The following is an 18,453-nucleotide window of genomic DNA, read 5'->3' as shown; positions in this document are numbered from 1 at the left end:
TAAATAAATTTGATTTATTATTATTTTAGAATACATTTTAGAGTATAATTCAATCATTTTTATACATTTTCACATGTTATTCTCTAATAACTTATAAATAAAAAAATTACCTAATAATCCAATAATTTTATAAATAACGATGAATAATACCAACTTTAGAGGGTATTTATCTAGAGTAAACTCGGTTAACCGTATGACCAATTATAATAGGTAATTGACCAAAAACATAAACTACAAAATTAATGTAAAATTAGAAAAAAAAATTTAAAATTTAGATAAAATTTTTGAATTATAAAAAATAAAAAAAAATTAAAAATATTTTACATTTTTTCGATATTTTATTTTAATTTATCGTTTTAAAAAAATAAAATTTATTATAGCAAATTATTCAATTATCGCATTTACTCTTGAAAATATCCTTTAAAATTTAGATCGTTCATAGCTGATCAATAAGTGAGACTATTCTAGAATAATTATGAAAAACAATTGAATTATTTTAGATATAATTTTTCCAAAAAAATTAACCCACCCAATAGAATTTCTTAAACTTATAGACTCATAGTGTAGAGGTAAGTTGGGTTGTGATGAAGGGATGGAGAGAGAGAGAGAGAGAGAGAGAGAGAGTGATGTGTTGGTGGTCACCCACATTCTTCCTAGTTCTTACCTGTGAATGTGAAGGAGCCGACTTTTTGTATGGAATTTTGTCTCTCTTTTTTAATTATTTTTTTATATTTATTTTATTTACGCTTAGCTGTTAAGAATTATTATAATCTTTTAATCACAATTTTAGTCGCCATGTAACATGAACATCAAAATAAACTACTCTGTCCCTCTGATTAATTAGCATTAAACAAAAATTAAGTTTTTAAAGAAAAGATAAATGTTTTGTAATAAATGTAAAAAATAAATTATATGAATGAAATTAAAAAAAGAGTTAAATGAACGGAAAAAATTAAAAGAAAATAATAGGTCAATTGTCAAAAAATAAAAATTAAATAACAAAAAAAGTAGAACAAACTAAAATAATAAAAAATACTATAAATGAATCACTAATTCTTAAATGAGACGGTTTGACGTTGAGACCATTTCTATTGGACTGGCCTAATATATATTTTTTGTTTTAAAATGATCACTTATAATATTAAAGTGATCACTTATAATTTTCATTGAATTCATTTTAATGTACTTTTTATTATATAATTTTTATAATTAATATTTAAAAATATTAAAGCTTAAAATTTACAATAAAAAGTATAATAGAGTACTCCATATAGTATGAATTGTTGGGACTAATTAAGATTTTATATTACCTTCTTGAAGGGAGTAATCTCCTACTCCAAAGCCATAGGTGTTGTAGCTCAATCAATTATGATTCCAATAGTTTTGGCTAGATTTTGGGTGATTACCATGTTGGAGAATAATGTTTTTAAGGAATGTTTCTACTCATCAATGTTTTTACTTGATTTACCTTTATTTTTATTTTTTATTTTTTATTCTTATTTTTTATTTTTTATTCTTACTTTCCCTTGGAAGTATTACGTGTTTTGACGAGGATATCGTGTATTTTTTTATTTTCTTTAAAAATAACTTTATTTTTTTATTTGAAAATTATTTTTTTGCTTTTGACAACTAAAAAACAAAAAATTAAAAATTAACTAAAAATCGACAAGTATTTACTAAGCATCCCGTAGTCAAAATAGCGACTTATTTCCACAATTAGAGCGCCACTAATGTGTCCAAATTTCAATATCACATATATACATTTCAAGCTCCCTCAAGTTTGTCCAACCTATATAAAATTTGCATTAGAAGTTAGATATGTACAAATCATATTTAATAAAAAAAAATTTATAACTACATAAATATTTATGAGAAAAGTGTTCAAAAAACATCTAAAAGTTCTCCTAGTATCCTCAAGGTGGATCAACTAATAATGAAGGTACTTCAGATAATGAAATTATTAGATTATCTGATAGCATTGACATATAATACCACGTAAAATAATAATGATGCCACATCATAACGACTACAATCATTCCACATAAATCGATCATTTTGATAATAGAATCAACGATTACCTATATGTCCTTCGTTCTTCTTTGTTTGATCCTTCCAAGCTTAGTTTTCATAAAAATATGAAAACCAAAACAAAGTCAAAAACAAAATCAAAAATTAAATAAATTGAATCGATCATTTCCTAACAGACTTAATTAACTAAACAGTTTAGCTATATCTACCCACTAAGTAATTTACCAGCGTGAGGTGTCAATTAATGATTAGTTTAATAAATAATTAAATATGATTTTGATATGTAGTTAATAAATAATAAATGTATGTATCTTTATATCTTTAACGCTATTTTATATGGATAGTTTAATGTTTACCAGATTAAAAAGCCTTGCAATACTCCTAAATACATTTTATTTGAAAAAATGAATAGTACTATAAAAAGTCATATGACTCATATTTTTAAGATTAGCCTACTAATGTGTTTGCTAAGTAGAAGTTGTGAGACAACAAATAATAAGTTAAATTACTAATGTGAAAGGAGGGCAATTGTATAGGAAACATATTTTGGAAACCATGATAGTATAATCCTATAAATTTTTATACAGGTGACGATAAAAGTTTATTTTTATTTTATATTACTAAAATTACATTTAAATTATTTTTATCTGAAGTAATTATGACTTTTTTTTTTTTAAATTAAATATAGGAAACTGGGAAAAATAAAGAATATGACTTGAGACTTGAAAGTATATTCATCTGAAAAAATTAAGACTTATATTTTTTTTTAAGTGAAATGTGAACTCATGTATTAAGACTTTAGTAAAAATAGAATACGAGATTTAAAGTAGACTTTCAATTGACTACACCATATCGTAAATTATGAATTACATATTTTAAGATAGAGGTTTAACATAGAACTTCATGTAAAAAATCAAACTTGAAGAACAACTAAAATTAAAATAAGACCTAATTTTAATAGAAAAAAATTAGTACTCTAATAAAACGTTCATGAATTAGGATAACAAAATCGCAACATAGGTGGGCCCAAAATCGGCACCGTCCTGATTCCTAAAAACAGCAACTCCGACCAATAAAAAGCAAAGATTACGTCGTATTCGTTCCCAAGGAAAATAATGAGAAAATGGGCTAACTTGCCTAACTACCAAAACCGACAAAACGTGTTTGTTTTATAGCGTCTTGGCTCTTGCCAACTACCAACCGTATTTTCATTCAGCTTACGTGACCGCTGGCTGCCTGCAAAGTGGGTCGGGCTGACATGCGTATCGCCCGTACATACAACACGTACGATATGATATAGGTCATTCAATGGTGAGCATGATGCGCTAGGCAGCTCTAGATGACACAATTTTCGTGATTAGATCTCAATTGGGTGAATAATAACAGCGAGACGCTATTTACAATACAACTTGACAAGATATGATTTACACGAGACACGAAAATGCAACATATGGGCAACCTAACACCATACGATTTTCATTGTTATGGAGTATTTTTTTGTCAACATATTTCGCTTAATTTTCTTTATACCCCTTTTCTTTTACTTCATCACCGTATAAAGGAAAATTATATAATTGATTAATCCTTTTCAACTATAACACCATCTTAGAATATGTTGTGATAAGACCCAAATTATCATGTGTTAGAGACGATTTAAATTATTCAGTTATTTGCATTTACCATAGAGAGAAGTGTTGGAGATGTATTGAAATTAAGTTTGCAAGAGAATGATGAAGCAATAAAACTTGTGAAAGAGTGCTTCTGATGCGATTTTCTATTTTGTTGCATATTGTGTTTTTAGGTAAAAAAAATTTTGAAAATTGTTTTGTAGCTTCTAATTAGTGTAATGCAAGAGAAATTTGTTGTGTTAAGAAATATTATTGGTTATCTATGGTATAAACATAAGAATGACACTTCTCCAAATTAGTGCAGTCGCTTATTATTACTGTAAGTATTTAGTGAAGATGTAAATTTGATACTCTACTCAAATTTTAATGTTAATATAAGAAATTATTTTATTTATAATAACATAAAAAAAATAGAGTAAACTTGGTGTTTAATATTTAAGTTAATAAAAAAATTAAGTTGAAAATGAATGGAAAACGGTACTCATCTAACTTAAATTTGCAATTGCGACTCAAATATGAAAGTGACATTTTGGCCCCTGCTTCCTTGCTAAGTTGCTATAGAGAAGCAGATTGGATGGTCATCCACTAATGTCTGTGGCAAAGTCTACGAAAGACAAAATCCAACATTTATTATCTAACGTTGTAAAAGATCAAAATTTGAGACTGATTTGTTTCTACGTAACTCCTTTAGTAAACTTCCCAAATGTGTATTTTTCCATCTAAAATCAGTAAAAAATGTGCAAAAACACATGAGAATTTATCGTAAGTAATTTCAATTGAATTAAGTTTAATTTAGTATTAAATAGAGTAAAACAAAGTATAGTTTTTATCACCGACAATTTTTCATGTTCATCTATATTGATTCATGTAGCTAATTCTATACAATTAGTTCAAGGTTTTGGCAAGGTCTGGTGATTTGTTTGTGTTGGTGTTTTGATGATTCGAACTTTTTCTAAGGCATAAGCAGATAAATCAAAGATGGGCGTGTTCCAGAGGGCAAACGCGGAGTTGGTGTTTGTGGAGAAGAACTCAAGACGAATCGATATTAGCTGTTGAATTGAAGATTCTCAGTTGAAGAAAAACCGACTAGACTTTTAGTGCGCGTTGACAGTTTTCTTGATTTCTGAACATTTATTCATGTATTGTTTAACCTAATTTCTTTTCAAGAGAGGCTTACTATACAAACCTCTCTCTTATTAGGGTTAGTGTTCATAGAAACACAAGAGAGAAAAAGTGAGCCACCATTAGAAATTTTCTAAGATTTATCTTTGTAATCTTCCTGTTAAATAGTGAAATTTAAGTTTTCGGTGATGTGGACATAGCTATCGCATTGACAGTGAACCACGTTAAATTCCTGTGTGTTCTTTATTGTTGTTCATGAATCTTTATTTGTTTCTAAATTGTTTTGGGGTAATTGCTTCCGTTGTCCGCACAATAGTTTGTTTGAAGCAACTTGCAGCAACTAAGAAAGAAATTGTTTCTCTTTTGAACCATCATTCATATAAATATTAAACCATCTTTAATCTTTTGTGATTAGGACTCTGCCGCTCTGACATTTTTGTTGTATTCTGAGGTCATTTTCAACACTGCAATCAAGTATCTCAAGCAGTATTATATGTTTAAGCTGTAACATGAATACATGATGCATAATTTGTGTGCATAACATTAAAAACTGCCCAAAAATTACAGACTGAGGACATAGCAAGACTGCAGGAGTTGTGATTGTCAATTAGCAACTTATACAGGCACCAAACCACAAACTTCCCACATAAAAAAACTACTATACACATATTTTTGCCTTGTTTGATCACAAAATATAGAACCATTCTATTGCAAATTATGTTTTTAGCTAATTAACCTGCTCACCTTTACCGACACTCCTCTTCTCTTCCTCGACTTGCTCAAGTAATACTTGAAGTTCGGCTTCTGTAAGACCCTCTAGTCGTTTCTGTAAATTTCAGAGGATCATGTTATATACTCTTATAAACGAATAGAATCTAAGACGATTTTTCTGAGGATTCAAATCATATTGACTGTAGGATAAGGTGAACAGATGTAAATCAAAGGTAAGAAACCGAGAAATTTCTGAACTTTCAGCAAAAGATCAAGACCGACGACGAGGAAGAAGTAAATCAAAGTTGGGATTTTTTAGGAAAATTTGTTGATTAACTCAATACCCTCAACGATCATCTAACCTTGTATACTCTCCAGTATTGTGATACTTAACCTTTTATGCCCCCAACTATTGCTAGTTGACTCAAAATACCCAAAAAAAACAACCGGTTGAAAATAATGTGCATAGTGTTCAAGGTCAAGTATTCCAATACTTGGGAGTATATAGAGTTAAATGATAGTTTAGGGTATTTTGAGTCAATCAGCAATAGTTGGGAGTATTTATTACAAATTTTCCTTTTTTATAGAGGAAAAATTTTGGAACTTGGAAGGATCAGCTTGAAAAACAGACATGCAAAGATTGGGAAATAATGCACCTACCTCCATCACTTTGCTCTCGTAGTCCCGCAACTGTTGTGCGTAGGTCATGTCTTTATTTGCAACCCGAAACATATAACTAAAAATCCATCCAACAGTCATGCCTAAGACTACTAGTAGCTGAACAACGTTTCCGGCTTGTAATGGATCAACTCCAGCAAACTGCAAACCACATTGTGAAAGATCAGTCATAAGCTAATAACCACCGGCTTGTCTTGTATGAGACCGTCTCACCATGAGACGAGCCCATATAATTAACCCATTTCTCTCACTTTAAAATTGTGAGTGGTCACTTTAACACACTAAATGTATATGGGTCAGCCCAATAGAGATGGTCTCACCATGAGACCGTCTCAATCAAAAGTTTGTTACATAGAAATAAAAGATCGAAGTACGCAAAGAACTGACGGCCCGTTTGGTTAGTGGTACTAAATGGTGGTAATGAGAATGATTTATAGTGTAAAATTTCATCTAAAGTTTTATATCATTCCCATGGTAATGAAACTTTGATCACAAAAAAGTTTTTTTGTTTACAAATTTCCATTACCATCTAATACCACTTCTCCTAATGGTAATGCATTGGAATGAACCTTATAACGAAAATGAGATGGTTGAAGTTGGACAAGCATGTCCATCAAGGTAGCCAAGAGATTTTTCAACCAAAATTATACTAGTTTTTCATTCTCATTACCATCGTTTATTACCACCTACCAAACGGGCCATGAGAGTAATCTTCCATTGTTTAGTCTTTACCCATAAAACTTTTTATAGAATTCATGATATTTAAAAACATAAACCAAATCGAAGATAGGAAGATAAATATGCATAGGAAGTGCAAATTTAACAAAACAGAATGTTCAACTAATTAATCAAAGGTTATGTTTTAAGAATTACCTCTAACCCGCTCTTCAATGCCACTCCAAAAACTGTCACTCCCACCCCAATCAAAAGCACATCCTTCCTGGTATACCCAAAAGGCACCTGCTGATTGAGTATGCCAACATCATAAATAGTTTAATAAAACTGCAGAAACAGTTACAGAAAAAGATTCAGATTTTGATTCATGCAAGTAGGATAACATTATCTCTTGCAAAATAAGGGAATGTTACTCAGGTTATGTCCGAAAAGTTAAGCCAAACCCTTGGCCAAACACGGATAAAAGATTGAGAAAAATACTATACACCAAAACCAGAAGCAAGTAAAAGCGGACAATACATATGTAATATATAAAAAAATCCTCTCAACCTAAAGACCTAGCTTGAGAAAAATCTGGAGTTTGTAGATACTTCCTCTCATCCTAACAACCCAGCTTGGGAGATCTCTGGAATTCATATATCCAGGAAACCAAAATTTAAATATTCAACTATTTATTATTCACGAAAGAAGTTGCACAAAAGGGGAGTTAGCTGCCAAGTGAATGCAACATTCCGAAATCGACGTGAAGCTCAAAGACAAGAAATATAATCCCAATATGCTCAAGATAAATTATCACTGTGCCAATGAGGTGCTCCACAGTCCACCTCCTCTTTAGTAGAGGTGTAGTTGGATCGTATTGCCGTTTGGAGACACTGCCTGTTCCCAAAATGTTTTGACAGTTGATAAGTAAGAATATTCATCGTGCAAATTAACATGGTGATCTATTCTATAAATTGTGGAAAATGTATGTGTACACATTTTAAGCACTTAAAAACTTAATCGAGTTTCAACAAGACATTATTCAAAAAAAAAAGGAGCCACTAAGGAAACAATTAGAGCAAGACCACGATCGAGACACGAGTTACTGATCCACATCAGGCTATTTTTAAGGTGTTTGGTTAGTGATGGTTCAGCAAGGCATCGTTCATACCTATCCAGGCAAGCAATCATTTGGAAAAAATATAATGTAGAGTTTTCTTACAGCCTTTCAGGAAAATAGTTCAACCTGATGGGAGAATTATGCAGACCACTAAAAACACTAAGGGTTAATAGGAAACAACATCTTTGTTATCATAAGGGTGAGATTACGTACGTATGACAACCCCCTCAAACTGCCGCCTATGTGAGAGCCACTTAATGGCTTTGGTGTGATGGAATAGTGTCGTAGCTTTGTAGGTGATATCATAAAAAGTTATAACTAATATAATACAAAGTAGAAAGCGAAAGGGGGATAGACTTAATTAGAGAAAAGGGATTGAAGCTTAGATTGGGGTCTAAAGATGGTTTGTCAAAAGATGAATAATAGTGTGCTTTGAGAGACATTGAGACTTTAGAATGTTCCACATTTGGCAGATTGATAAGGAATTTAATCTGTGCTCTCCAATGGATCAACTATCAAGTATAAACTAAAATAGTGAAAATGTGATCACAAAAAGTCTACGGTTCCTTAATATTATAAGATTAAAAACATGACTGATGTGATCTGATATGAAAAAAACATGAAATGAAATAAGTTCTCTTAGGGTTCCAACCTTTCAATAGCGGATTCCACAATCAAAACTAAACGTGAATCTCATGAGTTCTGCTTGTGTTCAGCTGTGATTTTCATGCACTAGCTACCATTCTAAATCTAATCAAAGCAAGCATACAACCCAACACAATCTATTATCACATTATGAGAGAAAATAGCTAATTCCTTTTGTACTGCTTAAAACACAGTGATTTCTACAGTACAAAACTGTGCGCTTATATGTTTCTTTTCACATTTCCTCCATGAAGTAGGGGTAAGGAGCACAAAGTATATGATTCTGGATATCTATAGCCTATTAAAAAGGAAATGAATATTCATTGTTCTTCGGGAGCAACTCATCTTTCCCACCAGACAACAAGACGAGTTACATTCTTTATAGTCTTCACTTTACACACTGCTAACTTGAATATGAATTTAAATTATTACATGAAACCCCTCCAATAAAAATGGATATTCTTGTTCTTTACAAAGCACTAGTTAAATCTAGCTGTTTTTTTCACTTTGACGGCGAAACTCTGAAAGATGTTAGTGTGATTCATTAAACAAGAATTAGAGACAAAAATATGCCTTTCTAGCTAATTACAACATTCCATTACCCAAATTCCACAAAATAGCGTCTTCCTTAGAGGGGTATGGGGTCAGATGCTGCAATCTTATCCTAGTAACAATTCCTCCAAGATCATTACAAGATCAAATTTGAAAGGCCTAAACTTGCAAGTTCGTAAACAGTATTCTATGGATCCTTTTATCGATCAGAATTGTAACCTGATGATGACGGGGTCCCTGGAAATGTGCCAATATACGTTTAGCGGGGTGCTGAGATCCATGAGATGTTATGAACTTAGAGTTGTATCTAACTTTAATGCCCTATATCGCAAGAGAGTTCAAAAAATCCCAAGTTGCTCTCAAAGAAAGATCAATTAGCAACAAATGGAGCATCCCATAGGGACATAGTCCCACTCAACTGACATGTAATCTCCTTATCTTTCAAGTGAGGTAACTCAAATGTTCATTATGCTCTTTACCACTTGTCCACCACACACCAAATTTACTCCTATCCATAGTGTAAAAATGTGGTAACAATCGTGACCATGGTAATGGAACAGTAATGCGGTAACGAGAGCTATGCAGTTATCATAACACCTAAATATCGGTCAAAACCTTAAGATATCTCTTGATATGGCCGAAAACATGTTTTTTACCCTTTACAATGCGAGTAATATCAGTTCGTTGTTTTTAAAACCTTTGCAACATGGCCGACGCAATAACTATGCTCTTACCTCTAAAATTTCCATAGACAACTTCAAATTACACTTATCACAACCTGAGGCTAAAGCATATAAACAAACTTCAAAAAGATATAGAACACATCCATCCCCCAAATGTCATAACAATGATTAATATTAGAAAGGAAACAAAAGTTACAAAGAAGCAAATTAGGGAGGAAACAAAAAGTAGCAAGTGGAAACAATTAAGAATTACAGTACTGGAAGTAACTTGCCTTATCTTGAGTAGAGGAATCTTCCAAAGGTTCATTGGAGCTGGAATTACCACTCGATCTTGGAGCCAAAATTTTAACACCCAACAATTTCTTATTGAGCCAAATCTTCCTCAGACTTGTATCCTTTTTACCCCAATTTTCAGAAGTAATTACAACTATCACAAAATCAAAAACCCTAATTAGTTTATCACTTGTACTCTTACAAACCCTAATTAACAAATTACAACAGAGTGGTGAAAAGTAGAAACCTTTGAAGAGAGAATGATGTGATGAAGTAATAGGAGGAAGAATTGGTGCTGAAAAAGTGCAGATACTCCTACAATCAAGACTAACTAGTTGAAGATTAGCCATTTTTAGTTTCAATGCCCTGCAGGGATGAGTGCCAAGAGCTCAGCCAGAGTTGAAACTTGAAAGAAGTGAACGAGAACAGGGTTTTAGATTTTTTTTTTCTTTAAACTGATTGGGAGGACGAGAAACTGCCACGCTAGCCTATATGTACATTACGGCCCTCATATTTCAGTTATTTGATTGTTTTTTTTTTGAAGCTTTGGTGTTGTTTTGTCAAACAATTAAAAAAATGTTGGTATAAATGACTTAGTTTAATTGAACATGTATAATACTTATACTAGCTTTTTGTATTAATTTTTTGCTTTTGATTTACTTTTTCTATAAAAAAAAAAAACCAACACTCAACAAAAAAAATTCACTTCCTTTATTTACTTTTTGCGTATTGTGTCAATACACTAATTTAATTCATAATATAATTAAAAAATATAAAAAGTTGATATTAATAATATTCACATAGATACAAATCAAATAAGATTGCACATGACTATATTTAAACATATAAATTAAAAATTAAATACAAATTAAGAATGAGATGTAAATAGCGTCAAAAAAGCAATTAAGACATTAAATTTGAATTGAAGAGAGTACTTCACATATTATCAATAACTAACTTATTAGTCAATACTTTTAGTTAGTCCACCTCTCAAAAGCTCCTACTAAAAAGCTTCTAGTAATAGTCAACTATCAAAAAGGCTTCATAGTAGATTTATTTTCATAATTGAATGGAAGAAGTTATATGAGTTAAACTTTGGCTTTTTTTTTGGAAATATAAAAAAGGGAGAATTTAATAAAAAAAAAATTCTAAAAAGTACCTAATTTAAAAGTTTTGCCAAAAAATAAGTAACAAAAATTTTTCTTTTCCAAAGAGTACCAAGTATCATTTTCCTTCAATTGACCGTTAAATATAACGGTTGATTAGTCAAAATCGAAAATTTTTCTTTCTCATCTTTAATTTTTTTCTATATAACTTTAATTTTGAGTAAAAAGTAGAGGAAAAAGACGGTGAGGAAATTAAATTGAAAAAGAAATTGAAGAAAGGAAGAATAATTTTCGATTTTGACCAGTCAACCGTTATATTTGACGGTAAACTAAAGGAAAATGTTAATTAGTACTCTTTGGAAAAAAAAAAATTTTGTTAGGTATTTTTTGACAAAATTAATTTTTATTAGATACTTTTTGAGAAAAAAAATTTTATGAGGTGCTTTTTGACACTTTTCTCCATAAAAATTTTATTTATTAGAACTAATTACAAAAATATGTTTGTGAAAAACCAACAAGAATGTTTTTTTTTTTAAAAAAACAACCTATAAAAATTAATGTAATCTACAAAAATCTTATATTTTTGTCAAACATTACATACTAATGAGAAAATGTATTCAACATTCTATTGAAATGGATATGTACAAATCACGTACTTCTCATTCACATAAAAAAAAACCCCAAAACAGACCTCATTTTTTGGATTCTACACACCAATTCACTCTCCGAAGAAAATAGATTTTTAGGCGGTAATTTTGACAAAAAAAAATTATTTAAAGAGTTTCTAACAAGATGTGATTTTTATAGGTAGTTTTAAGTAAAAAAAAAAAAAGGAAAATTGATGTTTATAGGTAGTTTTAGAAAAAAAAAATATTTTAAAAGTTTTTAACAAGTGATTTTATAGGTAAGTGATGTTTATAAGTAGAATTTGATATATTTAAATGGTTTTTAACAAGAAGTGATTTTCATATGTAGTTTTTAATAACAATAATAAGAAAAAGTGATATTTGTAATTGTTATGTAATCACGGTGCTGGTTTTATCAAACATAGTAAAGAACAAAAATGAGTTGGTTCTTGAAAGCATGCTTAATTAAGTGACTTTGAAGAGGTAAGTGTATCAACACGGTAAATCTTGTATGAGACCGTCTTATCGTAAGACAGGCGCATGCAAGTAATTCATTTAACAATTTTTTTAAAAAATTAATTATTAAATTGAAATGTGACTGAATATGACGACATAATTAATAACGATTTCATTTTCTTTTTTAAAAATTAAATATTGGGCCAGCCCTATCATATTAAGTCGTCACACGGTATGACGGTTTTAATGTTATAGGTTCATTCTCAAAGGATGAATTTGGTTTCGGAATATCAAAGCTTGCCTCAAATTCATTTGTAATATAAGGTGATTATTCTTTTTATATTAGGAATTGTTGACTTTATTGGGAGGGCATACGAAAGTAGTGTTATGTAATTTGTGTTGAATGTTTAAGGTTGAAAATGAAAATACTCATATTGTTACTTAGTTACTTGTGTGAATCTTTATATTTGACATTTAGATTACAACATTTAAATTTAACACGTATGAAAAAATTTACAAAAATAAAATCTTACTCCTATTTCTTTTCATGAAAAGGAGGGAAAAAAATAAAATTCTATTTGTGTGGAAGTCATATATACAAAAAGCCTATTAAACAACTAAACTATAGAAGCACTAACTTGCTTGAGTCATTACAACAAATTTAATTTTTCGTAACATTGAATTTAGTGGCATTAAAAAAATACCATTGATTTATTTTTTTACGGCCCGTTTGGTTAGTGGTACTAAATGGTGGTAATGGGAATGATTTATAGTGTAAAATTTCATCAAAATTTTTATGTCATTCCCATGGTAATGAAACTTTGATCACAAAAAAGTTTTTTTGTTCACAAATTTTCATTACCACCTACTACCACATCTCTCAATGATAATGCATTAGAATGAAATTTATGAAGAAAAATTAGATGATTGAAGTTGGACAAGTATGGGCATCAAGGTAGCAACAGATTTTTCGACCAAAATTATACTAATTTTCATTCCCATTACTACTGTTTAATACCACTTACCAAACGAGTCATTAGTGTAATAATTATTGTTTTTATTTTAAATTTCACTATAAAGTGATTTTGTGACACTTTATTTGGTTTTTAGTGACATGGATAATTGTTATTATATTCTATAGTGACATTTACGAGAAATATCACTAAATTCTATATCGTGAAAAGCTTTAGTATAATTTTGTGTTACGCTACTAAAGAGTCTAATAAATACCACTAAATCTATTATATATATATATATATATATATATATATATATATATATATATATATATATATATATATATATATATATATATATATATATATATATATATATATATCATTAGAAAATTAAAACTGTAACATTTAAATTAAATATTGCTAAATATATTCAACTAAAAGCAAATTATATTGTAGTAAGTTGATTCATTGGGATTTGATATATTTTAAAAAATGCACTAGTAAAAAGGTAAAAACAGTTATATCAATGATTTTTCAAGATATATAATGAAATGCAAGTAGCTTATTTGTATTAAAAAAAGGTGAACATTGCATAATTAAATTTTATTACCGTTAAAAATATTTATTTATTGTATGATCTGAGTGATATAAGTGAATTATAATTAAAGATTGGTGAAGCAGCTTAGTGGTGGTCCTATGTGTAGTCCAGGATTGAGTGATAGTAGTGGAATTATTGAGCATGCAGAAAGCAACATAATATCCTATTGCATATAATAACGCACTCTTATTAATCATGGTTTATTTTTCACTCATGTACACCACACACAATTACCTTGCTATCTACTTCTACTACTCCTTTCGTTTTCAAATCATATTTTCACAGGAAAATATTTTATTTTATGAAAGAAATTTATAGATGTTTTAATTGATTACTTACAAATTAAAATATATTTATATAAAATCTTGTTGGATTTGAGTTGACATATAGATTTATTTTTACAAATACATTAAAAAAACACATGTTTTGTAAATTGGGCTAAAAACAATTAGGAGCATTTAATAGGAACCACAGAGTTTTAAGTGTTGACATATGCAAAAATATGATTTCTAGATAAAGGTGCATTTAAAGAATCAATTAAACCAAAAGCTTAAGTTTATAATTGAGGCTCTAAAATATGTTATATACTCTAACACGCCATCTCACACGAGAGTCTTTTGGATTAGAATTGTGGATGCAACACATGCACACCTCATATATGATGTTGAATATTCCATTTTAAATGATATAGGTGTGTGGTTGAAATTCAAATTGTTACTTCTTGTCATGTTGGATCTTATACCATATTAAAAAACTAACTCAACCAAAAGCTTAACCTAATGGTTGCGACTTCATAATATGTTATATACACTAACACTAAACAATATAATAATATTATAACAATTTGATAATAACAAATTTTATACTCTAGCACAATACGGTGATAAATATTTGCTTAAAAAATAAAATAAATAAAATTGAATAGTCGATATCTGATTCAAGGTAAATCGATTAAATCGAATACTTGAAATAACTGAATCAAAAACGGATCATGATTTTCATTATCCGAAAAACCGAATAACAAAATTTCCGAATCTTAATCAATCCGATAACCGATTTTAAACCCACTAATACTAGCTGAATTATACGACCCATGATAGAATAAATAAGATAATAAAATAAATTATTTGTTATTTGAAGTCCAACTAATGCAAGAAGTCTTATCATGTACTTACGGCCCGTTTGGTACATGGTATTAGAGAGCGGTAATGGTAATAAAATTAAGTAATAAAAAATTTGGTTGTTTGGATGCCTTCAATGGTAATGGATGGTAATAAAATAAGGTAATGAAATTACCAAAAAGGGCCATTTTTGTTATCATCAAACAACCTGGTATTAGGCTGTAATGGTAATGAAGTATTACGGTGGTAATAAAATAAGGTAATGTTGTTTCGAGCTGAAGAAAAAAAATAATGAAGAAAAAAAAGATAATGTATGTAATTATCCAAAAAAATATTATTATTAAAAAAAGAATTATTAGATAGAATAATTTAGATACAATAATTCTTTTAGATACAAATATACAATAATAAAACTAAGAGTCATTACCATTTTTTATTACTAACAACCAATGCAATCAATGGAATATTATCTTCCATTACCATTCTTTAGTCATGCACACCAAACAAAAGTATCTTCATTACCAATTCTCATATCCATTCCTTCATTACTATTGCCATTACAACATTTCATTGCCATTACTTTATTACCATTAACCAAACGGGCCGTTACTGTACTACTCCATAGTCCATACTAATTAGTAATTACAAAGCACAAACCAAAATAACCAAAATCAAATATAGTTCTTCCCTAATAATAAAATTTTAAGTACAAAATAAGTAGTAGTAGTAGTAGTGTAGTAAAAATAAAATGGATATTCAACTAAATTACAACCCAAACGTATTGGAAGATGTCCCGCATTGGTGTCTCTTCCTTTAAACAATGGAGCCCATTTTTTAAAAAAAGTGGGTCTCCAATCTCCATTATCAAAAACTTGAAATTCCATTTTCCGTGAAAAATAACAACAAAAGAAAAAGGGGATAAATGAGCTCATATTACCCACCACTTTTTTGACTTGCCAACTATACATACCAATATAGTAATATACCATCCTCTTCCATACATTTCCCTTGCTATATCTGCCTATTTTTAGCTTTTTATCCATAAGCAAAGACTCTAATTTTGAAATTTATAAAAGCTAAACAAAATTAGAGCTTAAACCCGCTTCGATCCATACTTTAATTTTAAATTTTATGTACTGTCTATATAACTTTACCGATTAAACTGGTTGAAATCTAGTCGTCCACCACTAACCCTTTCACTAAACTATTATAATAATGGAAATAATTTCCATATCATAATTAACCAACCATCTAAATAAAACACAAAGGAGCTAGTTGGGGTAGTGACAAGAGAGCGTGAAAAGCGGGTTCAAAATGGGCCCTTAGTAATGGGCCTAGAATTAGAAGTTGACCCATTACCAGCCATATTATGTTTCTCTCTCCATGAGTTAATTTTTTCAAGCCTCCATCCATCATGAAGCTTTGCAATAAATGTGTCCGCTTTTGAATTCACATCTGGACTCGGACACGTCACCGAACTCATTCCCATCCCATCTACATCTCTACCGTTGATCTCACTTGAACTTGACATGGACTCATCGTCACCGTCCATCTCCGAATCCCTACGCTTAACACTCTGTATCTTTACATTAATGTATCCACCTCCCACTACCGGAAACTTCATCCCACCAACCTTGAATGGCGGTGGGGGAGGCGAAGGTGGAATTCCGTTCATCGGAGACTCGTTTCCTATTTCTCTTCTTCTCGGTAAAGGCGGTTTTCCTGGTGGTTTTTCCTGTTTTTGATGGGTTGGTGGAAGGGATGGTGGTGGTATTGAGGATAGAGAGTGGATTTTCTTGCTTTTACTTCCTTTTTTGAACCAGCTTTGAAAAACTGACGGCGGTGGTGGAAGTGGAGGTGGTGGTGGTGGAGAGGGTGGAGGAAATAACTGAGACTGACTTTGATTTTCCGAATTTCTCGAATCTTCTTCATGATTCCCGCGCATTTTTGCTCTTCGTTTTCGCTTTCTATGACTGTAGAGAGAAACTAAAGCAGTTGCTATTTCCTTCGTTGCATTCATTCTCTTACGAGAACTTCTTCTCTTCTCTTCCCGTCCACGTGGCGGCTGTCGTGGAGGTGATAACGGAGCTCGCTCTTGTCTAGGAATATTCTGGAATGTTCTTCTCTGCTTCGTTGGTGGAGGTGGAGGTGGAGGTGGTGGTGGATATGGAGGCACCGTTGGAGGATCACGCGGCGGAGTTTTTGGTGGTGATACAATCGGCGATCGTATTTCATCTCGCTTTTTAAGTGTAGAATCGTCCACCGGAATTTCCTTCACTGTTTTACTCTCAACGATGTCGTCTTCTTCTTGAGTTTCAATCAACGTGGATTGAGATTCCTCTTTAGGATAAAATCTGCTAATATCAAGATTATCAAAGAACCGGAACTGGTTATTCCCGGTGAATCCAATATACGGATCTGAACTAACTGTCCGCCTTAACCGGGAGATTCCAGTACTATTAACCGTTGATTGGTTGACCGAAGAAGAAATAATCCTCTGTTGCTGAGAATACTCAAACCATTGTGGAACACTTGATTTACTCCTATGTAGCAAAGCAGTATTACTACTACTGCTACTAATTTCATCCTGTAAATCATGATCAGGTACCGTTTGTTGATTATGAACAGTAGCACCAATACTGTTGCGGCGGAGTTGTTGACGATCAGGGATCGGAACGTCATCATTTCGTTTAGCGAAAACACCGCATAAAATTGCGGACAGAACTAGAATTATATTGAGGGAATCCCAACTCCTTTTAATAGAAATGGTTTTTTGAATTTGTGGAAGAATGCTTGAAATAAAAGGAATGAAAATGAAGATAACAAAAAGGAGAAGTAAAGAAGGCAAGATTATGATAAGTAAAGAAGAGTTTAGATATGGAGAAGCTCGCCGTCGTTGGTGGTGGATCGGCCGTGTTATGGAGGCTTGTGTCTGCCAAAATGGTGGAAGGTCACCATCATCCATTGGGTTTTGCTTAGAAAGATGTTGGGGTTGAAATGGTTTGAAATTGAAGTGAGGGAAAGGAAAATGAGTAGGAGACTGGGAGCTGTTTATATTCTAATTGTTGAGTGAATAAATGTTGGATGATAAATTGATAAGCAATGAGGAAAATGGGAAGTTTTGGAGGTATTAATAAGGGTGGGTTCAAAACTACTAATTGTTGAACTTCTCCATTGGGAAGGATGCTAATGCCAATAAGAGGTGATGCTACATTGCTTTTTTAAGTGGGTGATAATAGCTGTAAGATTGAGAGGGTGGTTTGACAGGCATGACAGCTCTTTTTCTTTTTTTTTTTATCTTTTAATATACTTCCTCCGTTTTATAGATATTTACTACTATGAGTGTCATATATTGTGTGGAAAAATATCACGATCAGTAGCAAGTATTATGGAACGAAAGAAATATATAATATAATACTAATATATGTTCTGTTCAATACACGGATGTGTAAGTTTGTTAATTTATATGAAATTTTTTTATTGATTATTTCAT

General features: G+C 31.0%; 2 protein-coding genes across 2 annotated transcripts; both read right to left on the bottom strand.

Annotated features, from left to right (window-relative positions):
• Positions 1 to 5,296: 5,296 nt before the first annotated feature.
• On the bottom strand, positions 5,297 to 10,637 carry LOC130815271 (uncharacterized). Its single transcript, XM_057681686.1, has 5 exons — positions 10,342 to 10,637; positions 10,094 to 10,248; positions 7,041 to 7,127; positions 6,150 to 6,308; positions 5,297 to 5,604 (listed from the first exon to the last, which is right to left on the bottom strand). The coding sequence occupies exons 1-5, from the start codon at positions 10,442 to 10,444 to the stop codon at positions 5,506 to 5,508; spliced, it is 603 nt and encodes a 200-aa protein (XP_057537669.1). The 5' UTR covers positions 10,445 to 10,637; the 3' UTR covers positions 5,297 to 5,505.
• Positions 10,638 to 16,269: 5,632 nt separating this feature from the next.
• On the bottom strand, positions 16,270 to 17,925 carry LOC130815693 (formin-like protein 20). The gene has a single exon (XM_057682181.1). The coding sequence runs from the start codon at positions 17,923 to 17,925 to the stop codon at positions 16,270 to 16,272; it is 1,656 nt and encodes a 551-aa protein (XP_057538164.1).
• Between the last annotated feature and the right edge of the window lie 528 nt (positions 17,926 to 18,453).

This window comes from Amaranthus tricolor, chromosome 6 (genome assembly GCF_026212465.1).
Source record: "Amaranthus tricolor cultivar Red isolate AtriRed21 chromosome 6, ASM2621246v1, whole genome shotgun sequence".
In the NCBI taxonomy this organism is placed as follows: domain Eukaryota; kingdom Viridiplantae; phylum Streptophyta; class Magnoliopsida; order Caryophyllales; family Amaranthaceae; genus Amaranthus; species Amaranthus tricolor.
The sequence above is the reverse complement of the archived record's forward strand: the minus strand, read 5'-3'. Positions and strand labels throughout refer to the sequence as shown.